The sequence below is a fragment of the Juglans microcarpa x Juglans regia genome, chromosome 3S (genome assembly GCF_004785595.1).
Source record: "Juglans microcarpa x Juglans regia isolate MS1-56 chromosome 3S, Jm3101_v1.0, whole genome shotgun sequence".
Taxonomy (NCBI): domain Eukaryota; kingdom Viridiplantae; phylum Streptophyta; class Magnoliopsida; order Fagales; family Juglandaceae; genus Juglans; species Juglans microcarpa x Juglans regia.
The window spans coordinates 18,389,013-18,413,032 of record NC_054599.1 but is presented as its reverse complement, the minus strand read 5'-3'; the positions used below and the strand labels follow the sequence as shown (position 1 = coordinate 18,413,032).

At 37.5% G+C, this 24,020-nt stretch overlaps 1 protein-coding gene and 1 long non-coding RNA gene across 2 annotated transcripts in view; one reads left to right on the top strand and one right to left on the bottom strand.

The window, feature by feature from the left end:
- Positions 1 to 10,901: 10,901 nt before the first annotated feature.
- LOC121257162 lies at positions 10,902 to 20,988 on the bottom strand. Its single transcript, XR_005939164.1, has 3 exons — positions 20,515 to 20,988; positions 12,839 to 12,840; positions 10,902 to 10,913 (listed from the first exon to the last, which is right to left on the bottom strand). It is a non-coding gene; the product is annotated as an uncharacterized LOC121257162 (long non-coding RNA).
- LOC121257161 (phospholipid-transporting ATPase 3) overlaps positions 14,806 to 24,020 on the top strand; it is a 34,048-nt gene continuing 24,833 nt past the window's right edge. Inside the window, exons 1-7 of the mRNA XM_041158068.1 lie at positions 14,806 to 15,220; positions 16,285 to 16,350; positions 17,766 to 17,827; positions 19,539 to 19,620; positions 19,825 to 19,935; positions 23,263 to 23,340; positions 23,517 to 23,613. Of these exons, the coding sequence (XP_041014002.1) occupies positions 15,038 to 15,220; positions 16,285 to 16,350; positions 17,766 to 17,827; positions 19,539 to 19,620; positions 19,825 to 19,935; positions 23,263 to 23,340; positions 23,517 to 23,613 (679 nt within the window). The 5' untranslated portion in view covers positions 14,806 to 15,037. The remainder of the gene's footprint in view (positions 15,221 to 16,284; positions 16,351 to 17,765; positions 17,828 to 19,538; positions 19,621 to 19,824; positions 19,936 to 23,262; positions 23,341 to 23,516; positions 23,614 to 24,020) is intronic.

Sequence of the window (24,020 nt, the reverse complement as noted above, 5' to 3'; positions counted from 1 at the left end):
GGTATCAAAGGCGTTTCACGCCTCGCCAAGCCACTTTTCTCTTTGCTTGCAAGGAATTCTATGAGCGACTGTGTGAAACACGTTTATAACAGTTGGCGCTATCAGTGAGATCTTCTTTCCTACAGTCAACGTGCTTTTCACATGTCCGACACCACTCGATCTAAAAAAACCAGGGACCAAGAGGCATCGTCTAGAAACATGGAGGGAATAATTGCAGAGATGGAGGAAATCATGAAAAAGCTCACCACTAAAGTGGATACACTCTGAAAGGAAAACGAGGCTCTCAAAGCAACGAACAGACAGTTAGGAGGATATGCAGCACCTAGGTAGGCCAATAGGGTCAAGGTGGAAGCACAAAGTACAAGTAGGGCTCCTCGCTTTGGCGAGGAAGCAAACAAAATGCATCATGACCTGCGTAGCTTAATGGATAAATATGAAGAAATGGAAAAAAAGATACGGTCGTCTACCTTAGTTAATCAGTTACTCACCAGCACGAACTTGCCATATAGTGCAGAGATCATGGCAGTGCCACTCCTGCCAAAATTCAAAATTCCGGCGATAAAGATGTACAACGGGTCAAAGGACTCCATGGAGCACCTAGAAACCTTCAAAGCCCACATGACGCTCTATGGGTTCCCCGGAGAAATTGCATGATTGGCCTTCCCTCTAACCCTGAAAGAAATGGCTTGGGGGTGGTTTGGAGCACTACAGTGGGGATCCATCAACAATTTTGAAGAATTGGGTTGGCAGTTCTTAGCTCAGTTTATGGCGAGTTTTAGAAGAAAAAGGCCCACAACATACCTCATTACTGTAAAGTAAAGGGAAGACGAAAGCTTAAAAGCATATCTAGCAAAGTTCAATTGGGAAAGGATGACAGCCGACAACCAATAAGAGAAGATCATGCTGGTTGCTTTGCTTGGGGGAATCTGGCCAAGAAGCCCCTTCATGGCTGAACTAGTAAGGAAAACCCTTTACACACTGCGATAATTCATGGACAGGGCTGACGATTTCGTCAAAGCCGAAGATATGTTACTGGCCCTAATGACACCGAGGAGATCGGAAATGGAACGATGGAAGGAGCATGCAAGGAAAGGGGGATCAAAGAGAGACTAGGAAGGAGATTCGAAGGCGAGGAGAGGCCAACACGAGAATAAGCGAGAAACGGCGGTTCATGTGGGGTGCCATAATGGCCCTCACGTGCACTACTCCAGCATGCACGTCCAAGACAAAGCATGAGAAACTCGACGAGGTGAAGAGCAAGGGCACCAAACCCAGAAGTTATGTACTTACCACAACACGAGTGGACACAAAACGGAAGACTGTTATACATTAAAATAGAAAATTGAAGAAATGAGAGACAATGGCGAGCTTGGACGCATAGTCGCTCGAAATACCACTCCCCCACAATGCCCCGACGATAGGAAGCAAGGACAGGAACGCAGATGTCAATAGAGTGAAATCCTAAGGAGAGGAGGTGGACACTTACCAAGAAAAGGGAGGAGGTCCAAGAACCACGGAACCTACCCCTTAGAAAGAACATAGACCGAATAAACCAACCATTGGGTGAGATACACATGATCACCAGAGGATATGGTGGGGGAGGTCCCACATCCTCTGGGCGAAGAGCGTATGCTCGGCGGTTGAGATACGAAGAAATCTACAGTGTAGGAAGGCCAGTGAAACAACCTTGGATGCAGCTTTCACCCACCATCTCCTTCAGTGATGACGATTGCAGAGGGGTAGCTTACCCACATGACGACATACTAGTTATGATGATGCTGGTGGCAAATTAAACTACCCGAAGAATACTAATTGATAATGGAAGTTTAGAAGACATTCTATTCCTGGATGCGTTTGAGAAATTGAGAATAAGCCTGGATCAGCTACGTCCAGCACCAACCATCTTGAAGCGGTTCACTAGGGAGACAGTGCAACCCATGGGGTCTATCGCCTTGCCAATATCAGTAAGGACAGACCCCCATATCACCACTACCATGACTGATTTTCTTGTCGTAAGGACACGTTCAGCATAAAATGCCATCATTGGCCAGCCCACGCTAAACGCCCTAAGGGCGATCACCTCCACCTACCATTTGAAAATGAAGTTTCCCACCAAAACGAGGGATAGGAGATACTCGTGGTAGGGCTGAGCTTCGACTCCGACGGAGTCGGAGTTGAGGTTTTCGAACTCTGACTTCGACAGGAGTTGGAGGAAAATTTTTACTCCAACTCCGAACAGAGGTCGGAGTCTGACTCCGATCGAAGGTCGGAGCTCCGAACAGAGGTCAGAGCTCCAACCATTTATTGGGCTAAATGAATGCCCTTTTTTTTTACTTTTGGACTCATCAAAGCTCAAGTCCAAACCTGTAAAAAAAATACTGAAAAGATAAAAATAAAAAAAAAAAAGCTTAAAAATACAATAGTTTAAAAACTAAATAATATGTATGATATAGCCTTAGTTATAACAGTCACATTTATAACAATATTGACTTAGCCTTTAAAGATAACTACATAAATATTAAACATGGATTTCACTCAAATCTCAATGATCCATTAGTCATGCCTGAAATGAAAATAGAAAGTTGCAATCAATAAATGAAAAAAACTTATAATAAAAAATTGAACACGGTAAAAGTAGAATTTGATTCTTACCAAGAACGGGGGTTCTCCATAGTACATAGTCTCTCAACTCCATCCCAACTCTCAAGGGGCGTCCGTCTCAGACTCTCAGTCATCGGCAATTATGTTAGGGTTCACAATTAGATCTATAAAATCATAAAAAGTAGAAGTTAGAAACATTAAAAATAATTAAATAATCATTTAAAAACATATAAAGTTACCTGATTCAAGCCTATAGCTATCGGCATTAACGCTAATGATATCTAGTCTAATGGGCATTTCACTTATCCAATTCTGTGTGCAAACGAGGGTCTCCACGGTTGACGGTGACAATGAACTCCAATAAGCATCCAACATGCGACCTCCAGTGCTAAACGCCGACTTTGAGGCAACCGTAGTGACAGGAATGGCTAGCACATCTCAGGCTATGTGGGAAATGACTGGATACTTAGTGGAATTAACCTTCCACCAAGTTAATAACTTAAATATACTATTAGGTGCCTCGACAGCTTCCATAAAATATCATTCAACCTCAGATGTACACTGCATAATATTCCTCGTTGCAATGAGTTGATGATACTGTTGCATAATACGATGGCTTGTAACCCCTACGGATGGGTCAGTATCATCTACGGAAGCTGTCAACCCCGTCGGTTTCGAATGTAAGGAGTTACCAGCTGCAGATGAAGGTTGACAACTATTGTTGTAGTGACTATATAAGTCATCAATATAATTTTTTAACACTTTTTATCCAAAATTCTGGAACAACCAACTTATATCGAAGGTCAAGGATCATAACCACAAATAGTAATATATTTATCTTCTTAATATTTTTTCAATATTTATCATATTTGGTCTTCATCATTGTAGCCATAACAGATAACAATCTCCTAGAGTTAGCACAACTATTTTGTGGGTGGAAATGAAGCTCCGAGAGCCCGTTGAAGTACAAGTTGTAGTCATATATTTGGATCCAGATATTCGCATGGTTATGTCATAAAAAATTTTTAAAAATTGAACAAAGTACCTCACATTAGTCCAATCATGTGCGTCCAGCGCTCCGAGCCCCTGTCCTATTGGCTCCAACAAAGCATACCTCACGTGCTCATCCTCGACCTCCATCCGCTCGAACGTTCTTTGATACTTCTGTGCCACATCCAACATCATGTATGTAGAGTTCGATCGAGTCGGAACGTCCAAGCACAACATACTAGAACATTCAATCTGAAGATCTTCTGCTATTACCTTAAACTTGGCAAGCCTTTGGGGGGAACCCTCACATATCGCACAATGTTGCGAATTCAGGTAATGGAATCATCAACCTCTTTTAACCCCTTAACAACTATGAGGTTGATGATATGAACACAACATCAAATATGAATAAACTCGTGGCCCGAATGACATCATCTTTCATCGTCGTATTTCGCTTAAACCAATCAATTGCTATTTCATTGGCATTGGCATTGCCAACTGTAATATACAACATTTTTCAAATTTTCCAGTCTTTTATATAATCATCTATCTTCACCCCATTGGATGCACCTTTATGATCTATAATTTCTTTGAAGCTAATAATTTTTTTATGCAAAATCCACTCACTATCAATGTAGTGTGTTGTCATACACATGTAGCAGACGTTCTGTATGGACGTCCATGTGTCAGTTGTAAATGACACTCTCTCGCTAGTGGTAATAAACATCTTCCTCATCTCTGCCTTGACTTTTGCATGCCTCTTCATACAATCTCGCATCACCGTATACCGTGATGGAATGAGAAATCGTGGCTCAACAAAGTTTAGAAACTTTCAAAAGTCTATTTTGTCGATTGTGGTAAATGGCATCTCATCAGCAATTATCATCTCTGCAAGCATGTCCCTCAACATCTTCTCACTGTATTGAGAGATGACCAATTTTTTAGCCTGTATACCATCAGTGGCCGTAGAAGTTTCGTAACTGAGGTTGGTCTGATCAGTAGCCGCCAATCCCTTCGCGATCTTATATCGTTGACAACCATTTAGATTTGCTATTAACACATTGGTGCCTTGCTTCTTCGAATGGCATCCACAAAGTGACCCATAATGGTGGCATCTTGCTAGCGGGTTTGCAATATCACCAGGAATTTTGGTTAAATACTTCCATGTCCACGACCTTTTTTTAGAAGGTTGTGGTAGTTGATCGTGCTCAATGGACATCTCCTCCTCTTCATTGAACATATCTTCATCTTATATATCTACTGGGAGTGGGAGTAGATTACTCGCACAACATGTAACTGCTCTAGATGTAGCTGCCCTAGATGTGGCTCTAGGGATAAAAGTACCCACCGGTGTAGGAGTTGTAGCATTGGCATCCGCCACATTCCCTTGTGGACCATCGTCTCCACTAAATCTAAGATCCATATCACAATCAAAGAAGCTGAAAAAATAAATTAGAAGCAAAAAATTAGTTTAAAAAATAAATAGGCTATATTAAAAGGTATCAACTCATTTAAGATGAAGAAAAATAAATTAGAAACTAAACATAAACATACATGAAAAGAGACATGAATTCATTTAAAGGCATCAACTCATTTAAGATGGAGTGTCTTGTGACCACTGAAATGAATCATAACTCACATTCGCTGCCTAATATGCATGATATTTTCCTTCATATATTATTACTTCATGATCACCTCTCACATGACCCCTAAGGACATTTACTAGCACTCAGTAATTTATATACGAAAATGAGTCGAAGATGCATGCATGGACTTTTTTTTTATCCCTCTTTTTTTTTTTTTTTTTTATAAGCAATTGTTTGAATGCCTAAGATCTCAGGAATCTAGATTCTAGTTTGCTGAGTCCATAGTCTTTTCTTTTTTATCCCTCTCTTTCAAAACAACGGCAATTTTTTGGAGAAAATGTTATGGAAAACCAGTTTCTTAAAATAGAAAAATTAATTGTGAAAGAACAAATTGAGTCTCGATTTGTTCCTTTCTATAACTTCATATTGAAATGCTAATATCTTGTTGGACTTGGTTTTTATTTCTTCTAAATTTATTGGAGGGTGATATCCAAATGAAGAAAGTTATTGGGGTCAAAAGAATGTATAAGCAGTATATGAAATTAATTTGAATTTACATCTTAGACAACATAAGCATATGTATACTCAGGGTGGAACTAAACTTAATCTTACAAAAAAAAAAAAAGACTCATAGGACGTAGACCATTTAATCTGCAGTACACATATTCTGCTTTTATTAAAGACTTGTTAATCATTCTAGAAGCATTGTGCAATTTTTCCAAAGGTGATTTGAGATTGAAGAATTCTGCAACAACTATGTCTTCCTTTTCCATAACTATCCTATAAGTTTTGCTTAGAAGACTACTGAAGGATGGTTACTCTAACCTGCTCCTTTGCTTTTCTTCTAGATGAACTAACATATAGCTTCGATTTTAGGTTGAGTTATGAGAAACGCTAGTTGAGGAGAACCATTTACTTCAATGAAAAATGTTTTTTATTTTACTCTTGTCTAGTTTTGCCTTTGCAATCGATCTATTTTTTAAATTTGGATAGAAAAATAATCTTAGAAATATTGTGTGTTTGTAAGAGCACACACATGCTTTTCTTGACCATCACTTGGATAATTAAATTTAAGTAAATAAGATATATATTAAAAATTTTAATTATATTAGTTTATTAGTTTACTATTCTACAATTTATATTACTAACTTTGTGGGTCATGTGGTTTTGATTTTTGAAGCAGTAGCATCTCTTACACATATTATCAAACACATTGCTGTGCAAACGTTACCATCAACCATATTCAATTTTTGCTACATTTCCTTACTACAACACAACTTCACAAGAATCACAACAATTAATCCAAAAATAACTAATTCTAGGCAACCCAACAACATGGAAAAAAAAACATAAAATTAAATTTCCTTGATTTAATTTTAGGGCTCGGAATCGGACAACTTACCATAGACTACGGAGGCTGGTCTGAGAAGTGAAAGGGAACAGAGTGTTGCGCACTATGGAGGCGCCAAGAGGAACGGTAGAAACAGAGAGGGCATGAGGCGGCGAGACGCATAGATCCGAGAGGTTTAGAGAAAAAGGAGAATGAATAAGGAAGAATGAAGAAGGGAATGAGGGTCCTGCATTTTGGACCCCCATGTGATGAAACGACGTCGTTCCACATTATGTGGAACGGCGTCGTTTAATAGTTTTTTTAATCCAGATGTAAAAATCAGAGCCGGAGTTTGGAGCTCATTGCCAGAAAACACCATAAAGATCGGGACTAGGATGAAGAATGAAGAAAGGCAACAACTGAAATAGCTCTTCATCAGACACATAGATGTCTTCGTATGGAGTCACAAAGACATGCCCAGAATTGATGAAAAGGTTATAGAACATCATGTAAATGTCAACCCAGAGGCATGGCCAATCAAGCAGAATAAAAGGAGTCTCAGCTCCAAGAAATACAAGGCGATTGTAGAAGAAGTAGATCGATTATTGGCAACATGATTCATTAGAGAAACCCAGTATCTTGAGTGGCTTTTGAATGTGGTGCTAGTGAAGAAATCTAACGAGAAATGGCGAATGCATGTAGATTTTACAAACCTTAATAAAGCCTGCCCAAAAGATAAACTTCCCCTCCCGCGGATATATTTAATCGTTGATGCCACCGCAGGACATAAAATGTTAAGTTTTATGGACACTTACTCTAGGTACAATCAAATCCAGATGAACCAAGACGACCAAGAAAAGACAGCTTTTATAACAGATCGAGGACTATATTGCTACAAAGTCATCATGCCTTTCGGTGTAAAAAACGAGGGAGTAACGTACCAAAAGTTGGTAAACAGGATGTTTAAACAACAAATAGGCTGAGACATGGAAGTTTATGTAGATGACCTGTTGGTGAAAAGCATGGAGTTTGAGCAACATGTGAAGGATGTAAGAGAAGCTTTCGGAGTATTGCACCAGTAATACTCATCCCCCATTACTCAACTAAACCAAGCATGGGGAGCCTTTAATGCTATATCTAGCCGCAACCCCAAACGTCGTATCCGTAGTATTGGTGACAAAGGAAGAAAATGAGCAAAAACCCGTGTATTACATAAGCAAAGCCCTAAGGGAGGCTGAAACTCGATATCCAAAGATAGAAATGATCACATTCGCAATTGTAACGGTTGCACGCCGACTACGATCCTACTTTCAAGCACATACCATAAAGGATCATTAAAGCGGCACCCTTGCAGAAAGTGTTACAACCACTAGACACCTCAGGTCGATTAGTCAAATGGTTGATCGAACTAAGTGAGTTCGACATTAGTTACGTCCCTAGGACTACCGTAAAGGGACAAATCTTGGTCTTGGCTGATTTTATAGTAGAGTTCATGAATTTTCAGGAGGAGGTACCAGAAGCTGCTAAAGGAAAACCATGGCAAGTATATGTTGATAGTTCATCTTGTCAAACACTGGACTGTTCATCTTCGCGAGGTACTTGGAAGGGATTTAATCCCCTCCTCTTTTTTGACTAGCCCACTGGACCACCTTTGTGGGCCTAAGCCCAAGTTTGGACCAACAAGCCTTGAGCTAATTACTCGGCCTACTAAGGAGATATGGCGATAATTTCTCCTGCATTTAAAATAAGCCATCACTAACAAACAACCCCAACTATCAAAGATAACACTGAAAGGTAAGGGAAATTCAAATAACAATCCCATCACTTGAATTCAAATGAAAGATCAAGTGGTTATCACACCTAAGAAAAGGCCACTGTATATTCTATTTATACCCAACCATGGACGATAATGAAGTTAAGTTTTTTCTCCTAAAGGATCCTGATTATCTTCATTGATTTAGATATCGGAGGCGTTTCTCGTCATGCCAAGCTTTTTTCTCTTTGGTTGCAAGGAATCGTGTGAGCAATCGTGTGAAACACATCCATAACAATAGTACTTTTAATTATTATTATTATAATGAAAGCATTTGTTTATAAAAGAATAATTTGCTAATTTGGGATTGGGTGGTTGTATAGTTGTTCTTGTTCACTTTCACCAAACTTATTAACTCATTTCATCTCATCTTATTTAATCATTACAATTTTTGCAAGTTCTCACACACATAAAATAAAATAAAAAATTTAATTTTTTTAAATCTCAAAACAAACAAAATAAAAAAATATATATTTTAATAATATTTTATTCAACTTTCAACTTTTATCTCAACTCATTTCATTTCATCTGCGAAAACAAACGAGGCTAATATTATCATCCGAGATCTTTTTCATTTCCAGGGCCTCTACGTCTATGTTCATAAGCAAAAAATGAATATAGCTATTGAGTAAATAATCTTCTTTTTGAGATATATTAGGATAAAAACGTTCAACCTATTTTAATTAGATTATCAATTGATCTACAAATTAAAAATCTCTCTCTTTTGGCATAGATTGGTGGAATCCCATCGTTATCTTCAAATTATATTTGAAAAATGAATAAGAAGATTGTGTATAAAGTAAAATTCATGCCCTTTTTTTCATTTTGTAGAAATTCATTTTGGATCCAATTTTTTTCTTGAATTTTTTGGGAGTAATCTTGTTCTCTCTCTCTCTCTTATATTTTTTAGTGTTTGTTTTTGTTTTTATCTCGTAACTCATTCTCTCTTTTAAGAAGAGTAGAAACTTTCAATTTAGACTCGTAGACAGTTGATGATAGAAACTTAAAAATAATTACCAATGATGAATTATTGTGGTTGGTTATGTCAATAAAATATGGTAATTAAAAAACACTTTAACTAAATTATCTCTCTCTCTTTCTATATATATATATATGAGCGATGCTACTCTGCCGCATGAGTAGCATCGCTCCATTTGATTGCTAGACCAAATTGATTTATTTATTTTTTTTCAATTTTTTTATCCATTTTTTTTTATCATTTTAAAACATTTTTAAAAAATATAAAAAAAATATCAATACACTGATAGTCACTTCTTTAACTATTAAGTAAAGAAAAAAACTAAAAAAAAAAAATTAAAACACATGAGGTGTCAAAATGAGAGGGCAAATTGAGTGGGTAAAGTAGCATTTTTCTATATATAGATATAGTAATACTACTATGCTCCCTAATTTATACTATTCACTTTACCGGTTGATGTGACACCACAATGTGGTGACACGTGCCTTATTAAAAAAATTTAAAAACTTAAAACACAAAAATAAAAAGGGCAAAGGGAATATAAGGTTTTAGTTTTTTTTTTTAAATGTTTTCAGGTACAATTTTATTTTGAATATATCTATTTTTTAATAAGTCACGTGGCATTGTGGTGTCATATTAATGGAGCAAAGTGAGTGGTATAAATTAGGGACATAATAACATTACTCATATATATATATATATATATATACACACACACAATTTACCCTTTATATAAACTTAAATTAAATAATAAAATGATGATATTATCCTAATTCACAGTAAAATAACGTATCATCCTCCATTGTAAAATAATGGACTTTGATGACATTCCATAATAGCTACAACCGTGTTTCTAGTGGGTGATTGGTTGACCCACCAAGTGGACAATCCATATTGAAATATTACATTAACCAAATGTTTTTTTTTTTTTTCAAGTAGCACCATTTGACCAAGTTTTATAGTTAAAGATGAAGAAAATAGATAACTTGTCACAATCTTGATTACTAAATATTAATAAAAGACATTAATTTAAAAATCAATTGTAAATTGAGGGTGAAATGCATTAGTTTTAACGGTTCAAAAAGTAAAATGTGAAACATTTATCAGTTAATCAGTTTTGATAATTCGGGGTGTAAAATATAAAACATGTATTAGTTTGAGAAATGAGGATATTTTATTGAAAAAGGGGTTCGTTTGTATAATGAGATGAGATAATTTTAGATGAATTGAATAAAATATTGTTATAATAATATTTTTTTAATAATATTTTTATTTTAAGATTTGAAAAAGTTGAATTGTTTATTATATTTTTTATGGAAATTTAGAAAAATTGTAATGATAAGATGAGATGAGATGGGATGAGAGTATTTCTGTATCCAAACGGGACCTTATTGAATGAATGTTTAATAATAGCAATAGAGAAGTATTAGGTCGGCATTGTCACTATTATCCGAAACTGGGAAGGGCAAGTCATGGGCACTATGAGAATGAACAAGCCCTATTTATTGATCCACATCTTGTATTGACATATGCTGGTTTTCATTTTGTTTTGTTGGAAATTGACATTGGTTTGAGGAAGATTATTCTTGAGGGTGATGCTCTTAATGTAACACCCTGTTTCCGTAGGATATAGATATTACTAACATTCATAACATAATACTCAGCAAAGAGATTTATATCCTAAATTACCTCATTTATTGAAAAACATCAAAATATTAAAAATTGAATTGAACATAATTGTTTCGAAAACTGAACGTAAAGTAAAAGAACATAAACTAATCCTATGAATGACATAAAAAAAAAATATAATTCTTGTGTGAATAACACTTATTCATTTCTAAGTCTTTACACTAGATCTACTCCTGGCCCTCCAGTTTTGCGTCCTCATACTCATCATCTGTGAAAGTTAAATATAGAAGAAAATAGAGAAATAAACAAAAATGAATCGAATACTCATTATATAGCACATCATACCATAAAATACATCTTAGCCTAGCATAAACTTAATTTATGAAAGACTCTTTATAACATATATACATCATTACAGATTCACAATTATATCGTACACAACTTAATTTAACATAAGTTTAATTTCTGAAAAAAAAACTTTATATACATACATACATATATCGTCACAGATTCATATAGCATATCTATTCATCATTAACATGAGCCAAATCATGGCAAACATGTAACGTGAATGCATAAATGACTGACTTCATGCATTTCCTAACAATCAAACATGACTTGTTTATCTTGTATTTCACTTAACATATGGTGAACCACGCTTAGATCCGTGATACCGTCTTATGTGGTGAACACGCTTAGGTCTGTGTCACCCTTAACATAATTGTGATGAACACGTTTAGGTCCGTGTCACCCCTTAACATAATTTGTGATGAACACGCTTAGGTCCGTGTCACGTGTCATCTTTATCATAACTTGTGATGACCACGCTTAGGTCTGTGTCATCCTTATCATAACTTGTGATGAACACGCTTAGATCTGTGTCATCCTTATCATAACTTGTGATGACCACGCTTAGGTCCGTGTCATCCTTATCATAACTTGTGATGAACACGCTTAGATCTGTGTCATCCTTATCATAATTTGTGATGAACACGCTTAAGTCCGTGTCATCTTTATCATAACTTATGATGAACACGCTTAGGTCTATGTCATTCTTAACATAACTTGTGATGAACACGCTTAGGTCCGTGCCATCCTTATCATAACTTGTGATGAACAAATTTAGGTCTGTGTCATCCTTAACATAACTTGGAGTGAAACATGCTTAGGTCCGTGTTTCACTTAACATATGGTGAATCGCGCTTAGGTCCGTGGCACCATCTTAACATAACTGGTGGTGAACATGCTTAGGTCTGTGTCATCCATAAACATAACATCTTTTATTTCTTAATGCATGAGAAGTTTGTTGGACTTCATGAACTTTTCTAGCATGGCATATACTTGTACATAGCATAACATAACATAACATGACATGACATAATGTGATCTGAACATAAACATTCTATGACATACATGATCTGAGAACTACATGAACATTACATGACGTATATGATCTGAATACTTCATGACATTACATTGCATGGCATACATGTGATTTTCATGACATATCACCCATCAAATCGTAATCCATAATATTATAACATACATATGCTCATTTATATGCATTGTTATATTTCATTGAAGATCATGAAAATGATCTAACCTTGACTTAGCTCGTAGTGTAGCATAGACAAATATCACATTTATAGTACACATGCAATTATATGATCATACTAATTACCTCTTAGTGCCACTTCCTGATTCCCACTTTGTAGCGTGTTACCTATATGAGGTACTAGACATTACTAATTTCATAGAAAAGAGTGTCGTAATACTCTATGTATATTAGAATTTAACTAAAATAATAGGCTCCATGATATACTTTAAAAATATATTTTTTATAAAAATTGTGTCTTTGGATTCATAATTATTCATATAAAACTTTGGGCTAGCTTAAATTCCTGCCCAACTCCTATTAAAGGAAATAGTCCAATTAAAATCACTAAGCCGTTGTTCTTTGTAAAACACCACTAGCCCACTTTCAAACAATAAAATAGTTTATGTCAACCCAACATTAACCCACTTAAATTGTTAAAGTTTTTGAAATAAGCCCAACAAGTTTATTTAAAAACTAGGCCTAATACCAACTCAATGAAGCACTAGCCAAATGGGCTTAAGGCCCAAGGCCCACTCTAATATCAAAGCCATATTACACAAGTCTGAGAGACGTTTCTGAGAGGGGAGGTGTCGTGCGATACTCATCGAGAGGAGGATCAACTGCGATGACAGCTCTGGGTAGCTGGGAGTTTTCGGCGGCGCTACTAGGAGGTCCCTATGGTGGTGCGACACCGAGAGAGGAAGAGAGAGTTAGAGAGAGAGGATTTGCTAAGCTGAGAACTGAAAATCACGGGGAGAAATAGATCCCGTCGAGGACTTACTGGAAGGAAGTGAGTTCACCTAGGTGGGCTGGTCGATGATTTCTGGCTCCAAGAGTGGTACTCCGAAGTACTTTGAGGTGTTGGTGACGACAGCACAAGCACACGGCCAAAGAGTCACTATCGATAAAGAGGGAGAGAGAAATCAACAGGTTGGGCTCAAACGGCAATGACATATGTTGAGGTGGGGGAAAAGCTCACCGTCGGCGGCGTCTGTGGTAGTTTCCGACGAAGTAGCTAACTTGGTTGAGGGAGGTGGGTTCTCGGTTTGTAGAAGCTGCTACGATGGCTATGTGTATAAAGTTTCTTGTGTTTATTTTTGGAGGTCTTGGGGTGGGTTTTATAGGCAAGGAAAAAGGGTATCGTGGATCATAAGGAGATTGGATAGAGTTTGGAGTTGGGAGTTTGGTTTTCCATTAGGAAGCTTATTCAATTAGGAGATAAACACTAGGGCTTACGGGCGAAGATAGTGGAAGAAAGTCACCTATTCTAATAAAATCACTATTTTAAAACATGTCTTAAATTTAGTAATAGTAATGATAATTAAAATTACACTTTTTGAGTCTGGATGTTACACTTAATTGTTGCTTTTTGGTTTTTTTTTTTTTTCATTTTTTCACATTTTTTAAATATATTTAAATATTTAAAAAAATAAAAAAAAAATACTCCAATACACTTAAAAATCACTAAGTAAAAAAAAAAAAAAAATTGCCAAGCGATCAAATTGAACGGTACAATTGGGAGTCAAAGTAGTTTTTTTCCATATATTAAACCATATTATTATGTAAACTTCATATTAGGTTTACATACAAATCTTATATAAACTTCATTATTATGAATAGTAATTTGGATTGTATACAAAATATGATAGAGAAATAATAAACTTATCACTTAATAACAACTTGTATATAATTATATAATAAAATAATATTATTTTAAATTTTATTTTGACTTTTACTTTTAATCTGATGTGTTAAACTTAATAAAAAAATATTATTATATTTAAAGTTATCTACGAGTTAGGAATAGGATGAGAGTTTAAAAGGAAATTTTTGTTTTTATTTTGTAATATTCTTGAAATGGAATATAAATAGGGCTGTCAGTGTGTGGCAATGGCATTATTGTAGCTCATGCAATGGAGTTCTAATGGCAGATGTCAAAGGCGTCATATAGTATTTATTGATTGGCCCGCATCCAACTAACCTAAATGAAGCATTTTCTCCTTAACGGTAACGTGTGTTCGTCGTCAACCGCTTCCTGACCACCACGACCTGTAACTGTCTCCATTCCTCAATATTTAGCCCCCCCCCCCCCCCCCCCCCCCCCCCCCCCCCAAAGGTTTTGAGCAACTTCCTACGCGGTGTACGTCAAACATTAAAACGGCGCCGTGTAAGCCAAAACTCTTCGCCAGCTCATGTTTGCACGCGCTAAGCGCGCGTCTCTAGTGAGAGGAACAAATTCACCAAAGGTAGCAGCCACGCGGCTTTTCTTTGATTTCTTAGTTGTTCTTGTTGTTTCATCTTGTTCTGGGACTGTGACCAAAAATTGAAAGAAAGGCGAAAAGAACAAGCTGAGTGCGGGGGCAAAACTGGAAATAAAAGTCGAGATTGGAAAGGAGGCACCGTACGTAGCGTGGTCGAATGCGCTTACTCGTCTCTCTCCGCATCAACGCGTACAGCGAATCGCTCTGAAGGCCAATCGGGGAGGACGGCCTCGTCACCCGATCGGAGGAAGATGGGTGGATGGGATAGGGTTAGGGGGTCGAGATCCACGGCTAGATTGGGTGGCAATTCCTCGATGAACGAGCACGTTCAGTCGTCTCGGACGATTCGGCTCGGCCGGGTCACGCCCCAGGCGCCTGGTCATCGGACCATCTTCTGCAATGATCGCGAAGCCAATCTACCCGTCAGATTCACGGTTTGTCAACCCTTCCCCTCTTCCTCTTCCTCTTCCTCTTCCTCATACATACATGTAGACACTCGTTTTTATATATGATTATGTCGGTGAAGAATTGACTTCGGCTGGAAATTATGTTTTGTTCTAAATTCTTGGTCGTTACGACTCTAGCAAATCTTGATGCGGTATACGGTCCCTCTCACTTGTCGATGAGGCTTAAGTTGCATTTCCTCCATATATGAAGGTTTTGGGCTTAGGCTCCATACAGGATTTTGACAAAAGAGAATACGAACAGTTTTTTTTTTTAATTTATCTGTTTTGCTGATGACAGAGCATTGAATTTAATTCCTTCAATTGAAACTCTCCTTAGTTTCCCTGTTGAATTGGAAAGCTAACATACGCCATACTGTTACCATTATTGAAATGTTCCTTAGGATTTAGCCTCTAATGGTTTTTTTTCTTTAATAAGTAGTTTTTTCTATGATATTCTATTCTCAATCAAAACATCCATTTGGGGAGGCTTCACCAGGGTTGCTACATGGTCTACCAACAGTGTCTCCTGAAAAGAGGGTGCACTAAGGATGAACCAATAAGTACTTTGCTGACTAACTCACGCCAACAGCAGCACACAAGCCTTTGTGGTTTGTCATCATTCTGAAATTCGAATATTGTACATCAAAATCTTTTCGGAAATAATTGGTTAGACAAAAAATGTCTCTTTCATGGGATAGTTTTTGTTTGTCTACTTTCCTTCTGCTACAACTGTTTCAGTTCCATCATTTAGCAAGGACAGCCGAGTGAATGAAGAGTTTCTGCCTATATTAAGCATCGTGCTTACAATAATCATAGCAAGAAATATAACTCTGCTGCCTTATGCCTTTGTGCTTTCTAATAAAATGTTAGTACTTATCAAAGAAAATACTTCTACTGTCTTGATATCAATTAATTCTTTACATGGATGAGTGTTTGTGATATCTAGCAATTAGGAATTTCTACACCTTTGTTGACGTTATGATATACATGGCTTGCATCTGGTTACAATAAGTTTTCTTTGGTTTTGATTCTTATGGTATCATTTTTGTTAGGGGAATTCTATATCAACTACGAAGTACAACTTCTTTACTTTTCTACCTAAAGGTCTATTTGAACAGGTAATCTTCAAGCATCCTGGCAAGAAAATGTGCATATATGTCATCTTGTTTAGTTTATCCCTTACGTGGGTGTTTGCTTATGATCGAAGGTGGCAGTTAGTGGGTGGTTATTTCTGAATCAACCTATGAATACAACTAGAGTTAAACATTAGGTGTTAAGCCAATACATCTATCTATGGGTTGCTTTGTGTTTGAGGGGTTAGCAGATGCAAATGGAGGTGCATAGAGTTGATGAAGTCCATTTCTTTGGTGTCTTGGAAATTGGGAATCTTAATTATTGGAGATTTGAAATAATTTGACTTTCTGTTTTTGATTTGGACCTCTCATCCTTTTTCTTTTGTGATCATTTTTTTTTTTTGAGTGGAATAAAGATTATAACTTCTACATTCAAGTTAGTCAATAATGCATTTCTTTGATAGAAGTGTAAAACAATATGTTCTTGTGGGAAAGCAGTTAAAAGGAGACCTATATTACTGTTATAGCGAGTGGGGTTGTATATCCTGGGTTTGTTCCGAAGGGTGTCTGAAGGGTCTTGCCTTAGTGAGATCCTTCGTCCTTGTAGAAAAAGGATACCCTTATAACAACACTAGCAGACTCCACATGATCATCATATATTGTTCAGTGTATGTTTTAGCTGCTGTTTCAACACTTTCCATACATATTTGGGTGTGTGTGTGTGTGTGTGTGTGTGTGTGTTAGTAATCATCAGTCCCAAAAGCTAAAACTGTTAGAAAGTAGGCTCAAAATGCATATTAAGCTCACAAACACGTTAAAGCTGAAACATTAAGGTTAAAGCCCCACAATCTCATTTGTTAGCCTCTGGCAAAGCCGAACCCTTGGGCTTCCATGTACTAAATCTAAGAAATGAATAGAATGGGGTTTAAACCAAGGACCTTCTGGATAACTAGACTTAATCCTATATTAGTAACCATTAATACTAAAGGTTTAAGCTATTTGGAAAATGGCCAACAGTATATCAAACTTGCAAGTGCATGTCACTAACGGTTTGCGCAGTTATCTATTTACCCAGTTGTTGAAAAATGCTATAAAAAGCCTAAGAGGGCACTTCACCTAGAACTATTATATTTTTTGAGAACCTTTTCTTGTCTTTGTGTATCCAAATCATGTAAATCTAGACAAATAGATTCTGGGGTAAACTAGATTAGGTTAATTTGAACTATGCAAGCTTCTGTTAGTTCCACAACTGGTATATAGTGACTTTCTGGCTGAATGTTTGGAGTTAAATTATTAATTAATATTACTGGTATAGTTTTTGCTTACCGATCAAAACAATTATATTACTGGTATCTCTATACCAGTAATATTACATGAATGGGTTGGGGTTAGTTCATTGCTAGCCTCTGTTGATTTTTGTTTTATTTATGTTCCTGATTTTTTTCCCTTACATTCTACAGTTCAGGCGGGTAGCTAATCTCTACTTTCTTACAATCTCAATTTTGTCAGCAACAAAAATCAGGTATGATATTCTCAGCTTACCTTCAATTTCTTCTAAATTGGGTTGGCTTCCAGATATACCTGCATTTAAATCTTTGTAAAATAATTTTGTATAGTTGCGAGTTTGATGTATTTGTGTGTATCCTACTAATCTTAGATAACATGTATATGCGATGTGAGAGCTATCCCTCTAGATCTTAACTCACTCAACATAGCTAAAGTGTAATTTCAGTTGGTGGTATGATTCCTTCATAGAGCTAATCTCAATGGGTTCCCAGGCTAAAAAGTTATTGCTTTTTGGATTTGTATTGCTTGATGCTTTTGAACCATTTGACTCCATAATACTGAAATGGAAAATGTAACCTGGCACATCTGCTCTATAACCCTCAAATGACTAATCAATTTGAAACTTCCATAGAATCACATATAAAGCCTAGTTTCACCTAGCAAGTAGCCAATGTGGACTTAACACCCATGATGCCTTTCTAACCTTTTTTTTTTTTTAATTATTAATTGATACCTTTCTAACCCATCCACTCTATATGGATTATCCATATGGATTCTGGGATTGGGGTGTTACAAACTCCCCCTCTTAAATTCCTAACGCATTTGTTAGGCCATGACATGTAATGCTCCAGCATCATGTGTTGACCTTATTAGGTGGCTTTGGTACCATATGTAAAGACTCAAGAAAAATGTTAGTCACATCTGAGCTGTAACCCCAAAAAGACTAGTGAATTTGAAACCTTTTTACAATGAAACCTTTTTACAATCACTTATAAAGCTCAGTTTCACTTAGTAAATAACCAGTGTGAAACTTAGTACCCATGATTATCTTTATAACCTACCCAGTCTTTGTGGATTATCCATAACATACTGGGGTGTTACAGAAAATTGCATTTATTTCGTTATGTTGAACTTGCAGTTCAATAGCATTTTCGCAATATTTCTTAGCATTTAGTTCCTCAATTCTGAAACGGAAGATTGCATTTATTTCAATGTACTTCTGTTGCATATATTTGATATTTTGTTTCTAGTGTCATTAAAAACTGTGCTTCCCTGATGGTTCCTTTATACTTATAAAAAAAGTATTTGGAGGTGACAAAATGCACGAGCCTTTGATAAGGATACTTCAATGGTACAGCTGAAAAAGAATGTTCTCAACCCCCTTTGTACATGGATGGCAGCTCATAAATAGTTTCTACCTTTTCATAATCTTTGAATTGGTACTTGTCAAAAAAATATTTTTGAATTTCTCATTTTCTTTTCTCCTGTATAGGGGTTCTCTTGTATAATTCCTGTGTACCAAGCTACTCTTGGGCTATTGTAAAACTATATAGAGTGATTTCTAAAATGTTGAATTGACCATATGTTTCTTTCATGCTCACTTTTACATAGCATTATAATCGGTGAAGCTATCATCAAGTGGAAGTGTTAAAATCGTTGTGAAGTGATTAAAATCACTCTTGCTCATCAGTTCAAACTTTCAAGATGTGATAATGTAATAATTATCATACTACATGCATGATTGCATCATGTTTGCCTGTTGAGATTCATTCTCTTTCCACTTTCTTCTATACCTTCATTTTGGCTTTGCCATCTTCTTTTTGTGGGGAAATGATGATTAAATTAGCATAAAATATCTATGCTAGTTTTTGATTTAGAGCTATCCTATTGATGCCTGATTTTGTCGTGAATTCATGATGTATAGTAGTATTGTTTTGATTATGCAGTCCCGTGTCTCCAATAACAAATGTGGTCCCTTTGAGTCTGGTGCTCTTTGTCTCTCTTGTTAAAGAAGCTTTTGAGGATTGGGTGAGTACTGAACTTCTTCTTGCTTATTGTGGTGTTCCGTTTTCTTTATGAATTTTGCTTGGGGTCTTTTTCACAACAATTGTTGTCCCTTATGCGTTAGCATGGGGCTTGAAATTCCATCAATTAATTAGTTTGCATTGGAGCATAAATGTACAACGATTGCTTAATTATTTTTTGATCATCTCGCTTAATCATGTACAACAGAAGCGTTTTCAGAATGACATGGCGGTAAATAACAATCTTATAGATGTCTTGCAAGATCAAAGGTGGGAGCCTATACCTTGGAAAAAATTGCAGGTTGGAGACATTGTAAGGGTGAGTATTCTTCAGTTTGGTGTTTGCACAATGGGACTTGATGTGTTGTGTGTTGAGATTGAGTTTTGATGCTTCCAGAAAACCCTGTAATCTCAGATTTTTCATATTTGAGAAAAACTGCACCAGTTACTTTGTGTTTCATCTCTGTGGACTATAGTGTCATTGCTAGTTTGCAAACCAAACTGCTTTCTATTTTCTTTCATTTTTTTGTGGGTCAAGTGTAAAACTAGTGGGCTGCCCATGATTTCATTGTTGTTTTAGTGTTTAGTTTTACAAGGCTTATTATTAAGCACTCTTTACCTGTTGCCATTTCCTTACTGTATTTTGACTTTGTTCCCTGGTTGTGGCACTAGAAACTGATTTGAGTTTGTGGTGTATGCTTTTGGAAGATATGTTTTTTTTTTAGAAGTAAAAATATTATATATATATATAAATCAATAGGAGTAACCAAGTACACTGGCGTATACAAGAAAACACTTAGCCCATACAAGAGAGCCCCTAATGACCCAAAAATCCCATGAAACCTACCCAAAATACACCAAGCTTGAATTGGACACACCTCCCAACCCCAACCCCGACCCCAACCCCAGCCCCTTGTTTCCATAAAACTAATCCTCTACCCGTACATCCCACAACGAGATCATCTTCACGATGCCCTCCCTTTATTCTTCCCTCGACTTGAGTTACCTCCCTTTGCATCGTAGTTGATTGAACATAGAAGACGCTTTAACTCCCTGCTTTTCTTAAAATGTGATTCGGTTTCAAGCGTGTGACTCGCCTCAATCGCAATGAGTAGAGCTTTGAATTGATCTTCATATTCTCCCTGTTCTCCATACGAAAGCCTCAGGATTTACTAAAATCCGTTAACTTTATTTAGAACCCAATCTGATGGTAAACCCGCTATATCGTTTAACGGAGGGATAGAAACTTAGGGAACGACATTATCTCCAGCCACCGTACCCAACTGCACTCCCGATTCCAAACCTTCCCCCACATGAGGCACCAACGACAAACCGCTAGTGTCCATTGTTTCTGCCACCATTACAGGTTCCTCCTCTCTTCCAACATTGCTTGACTTTGCACCACCCCCAATGATCCTTGTCGTGTCGCTTTGTCTGGCCCTACTGTTCCCCGTAGCACAGGAAGGGGAAGCACTATCTTTTGTAACCCAGTTTGCATCTTCCAAAAGAGGTTTGACTGTTTCTTCCAAAATATTCGAGACCTTGGAGGACCCCTGTCTTCAACTAAGGATAAACCCTGGACAGAAGTACCAACCCCATCTGCATATGGTGATTGAGGTCCTATAGCTCCCTCAGTAGGCATAGTGACACTGACATGGACAAAGATGCTAGCGTCCGACGACCCTATCTGTGATGGCGTTGAAATGCCCTTTACCGGCACACTTGTGGCCTTTAAACCCGAAGGATCTACCCCCTGCCCTCCCTCATCCATGCTCGGCCCACCCTCAAAACCTATGACTAAGTCCAGCCACTTATCCACTTTAATCATCAGATCTCTCACATACTCCATAACTCCCTTCAATTGAGCTTTGACATCCCACAAGACCCCCTTCACCTCTCTCAATGTCACGTGACGACCTTTGTTTCCTACAAGTGCCTTACTCTTTCCTTTTGCCGCTAAGCTGTTCTTGATCGGACTACCCGCCAATGACCTCAACACCGCAGCGTACGAAGCACCTTTGACTGAGGACGGCCTTCCCACTGTTTTTCCAAACTCCCCAGTAATACTTCGAATGGACTGCAGAAAACCTTTCCATCCAATGCTATTAGCGCCCTCTGGAATCACCAACAATCCTTTCCTCATTCCATTCCAGAATTCTGAGAGTTGCAGAAAGCTGCCCCTTGTGTTAGCATGATGTTGAATGATAAAAACTCCATTACCCATCCTTAACTCTCTGAAGAAACCTTCATAATAGATAAGTTCTAAACAATCCTCAATCCCCTTAGCCACCCACGAAGCTATCATCCCCCCTAGACACATGAACTTAGTTATTCTTTTGCTACGTTCAGAAATACTAAAATTATCTATTCCCTCTTTCGTAAAAACAAAAGTTTTTGATTCCACTTTCAACCACCTCTCGCCTTCCAACTGAGACGAGTCCACATCGCGTGTCGTCATTGTCAAATCCCTCTGTGTCCACTGCTCCAACTTCATCTTCTTAAAGTAAAACAACAGAGCTTCATCCAGGTCGGTTTTTGCAAAAAAACCCGGTCGCCGGAGAGGGGGTTAACGCCGGACGGCCCTCGGCGGAGTCGCCGGAGCCCGTCGACCTTATCTGTACCGGCGGTAAGGGGTCACTCATAGTTCTAGAGTGGGACGGGATGGTGGCGTTTATGAAGGGAGACAAAGACAGATCTGGTTTCGGCGACAGAGGTAGATGACGGAGAGACGGAGACAGAGACGGATGTTGGAGATAGAGGCAGAGACAGGGACAGACTACGGCGATAGACGGCACAGAAGGACTACACAGATGACGGATTTCGAGACAGAAGCTGCGAAATCCGGTCGCCGGAGGGAGGACCGACATTGGCTGGCCCTCAGTGGTAGCGTTAGGGCCCGTCGACCAAGTCTGTTGTAGTGGTGAGATGCCACACGCCGGCTAGGGTGGGGGAGGGGTGGCGGCGGGTCTGGGTGTTTAGGGTTCTCTCTGACTTTTACTGTTTTCTTGGAAAATCCCTGCAACTTCTATTACCATGTTTAACTGTTTCCCCTATAAAAAAAAATACTATGTTTAACTGTTTCCGACTTTTGGAAGATATGTGCTTTTACTTGGTAGGTTCTTTGGGAATATTATGTTTGGAATTTATGGTTGGATATAAGACTGATGTACTGTGATTACTGAAATATGTCTCCCTTTGAGAGGTTGCCATTTAGGGGGAAGAGGTCTCCCCCTTTGTGGTTGCTCCCTAAGCACTCTAGTTCAGCTGAAGAGCCCCTCCTTTCTTGGGGTTGGAGGGTGGGGGTGGTGATGGTGGATTGAGGTGACAGTGGAGAGCAACTCTAATCTTTTGATTGGCTAATTGTTGGAATTTGAAAGTGTTGAAGGCTTGGTGCAGACTTGGAGTTGTGCAATTGAACACTTTCCATGAATTTGTTTTTAATAAAAAACTGACTTATATATGGTTTATTATTTTCCTTTGCTTTCTAGCATTACAACTTTTTTAAAAAAGTTGTTCGAATGCTCTTTTTTCTTTTATTTACACTATTGATGTTATCATTCTTAGTATTATGATAAATATTTTCCTTTGGCAATGGCAAGAATTAAATTGGATGCTAAAATACAATGCTGGATTTGCTTGGGTGTAGGTTAAGCAGGACGGATTCTTTCCTGCGGACCTGCTTTTTCTCGCTGGTACAAACCCAGATGGTGTCTGCTATACTGAGGTTTTCTTAATATTCTTCCCCATTATCTTATCGTCTTTGTTGTTGCTCTTATTATCATTGTTATCATTATGATTATGATGCTTTTGTAGAAGAATGAATAGCTTTTGGTTGTTGTGATTTGCAAATCAATGACTTCATATTTCTTTTTTCTCATTTTGTTTTTTGCTTGGTTGTAGACTGCAAATTTGGATGGGGAAACAAATTTGAAAATTAGAAAGGCACTGGAGAGGACATGGGATTATTTGACTCCTGAGAAGGCATCTGAATTTAAAGGTTTAGCATTTTTGACTTGTTTGTCTATATTATTGTTGATCATGATGCTTGTACTGTCATTTACTTGTACCTCCGGGATTAGTCGGGACGCTGTTCCAATTAAAAAAAAAAAATGAAATTCATATAAAATTTGACCAGCACTTGCAGAAATTACTAACATGGGAGGACTTTAATCAAATATTAGACGGGGACAACCTTATGCAATTTGATAATTCCCTATCACAGTTATGCAAGGAAATAACTAGAAACATGAGATCGTGAAACATATATATATATATATATTTTTTTTTTTTTGGGGGGGGGGGTGGTAAGCTTATGGGAAATTTTGGCTTAGGTCTGGTTTGGATGGTAAGATGAGATGAAATAAGAAGAGAGACTCCTAAGCGAGGCTTGCAAACCTAAGTGAG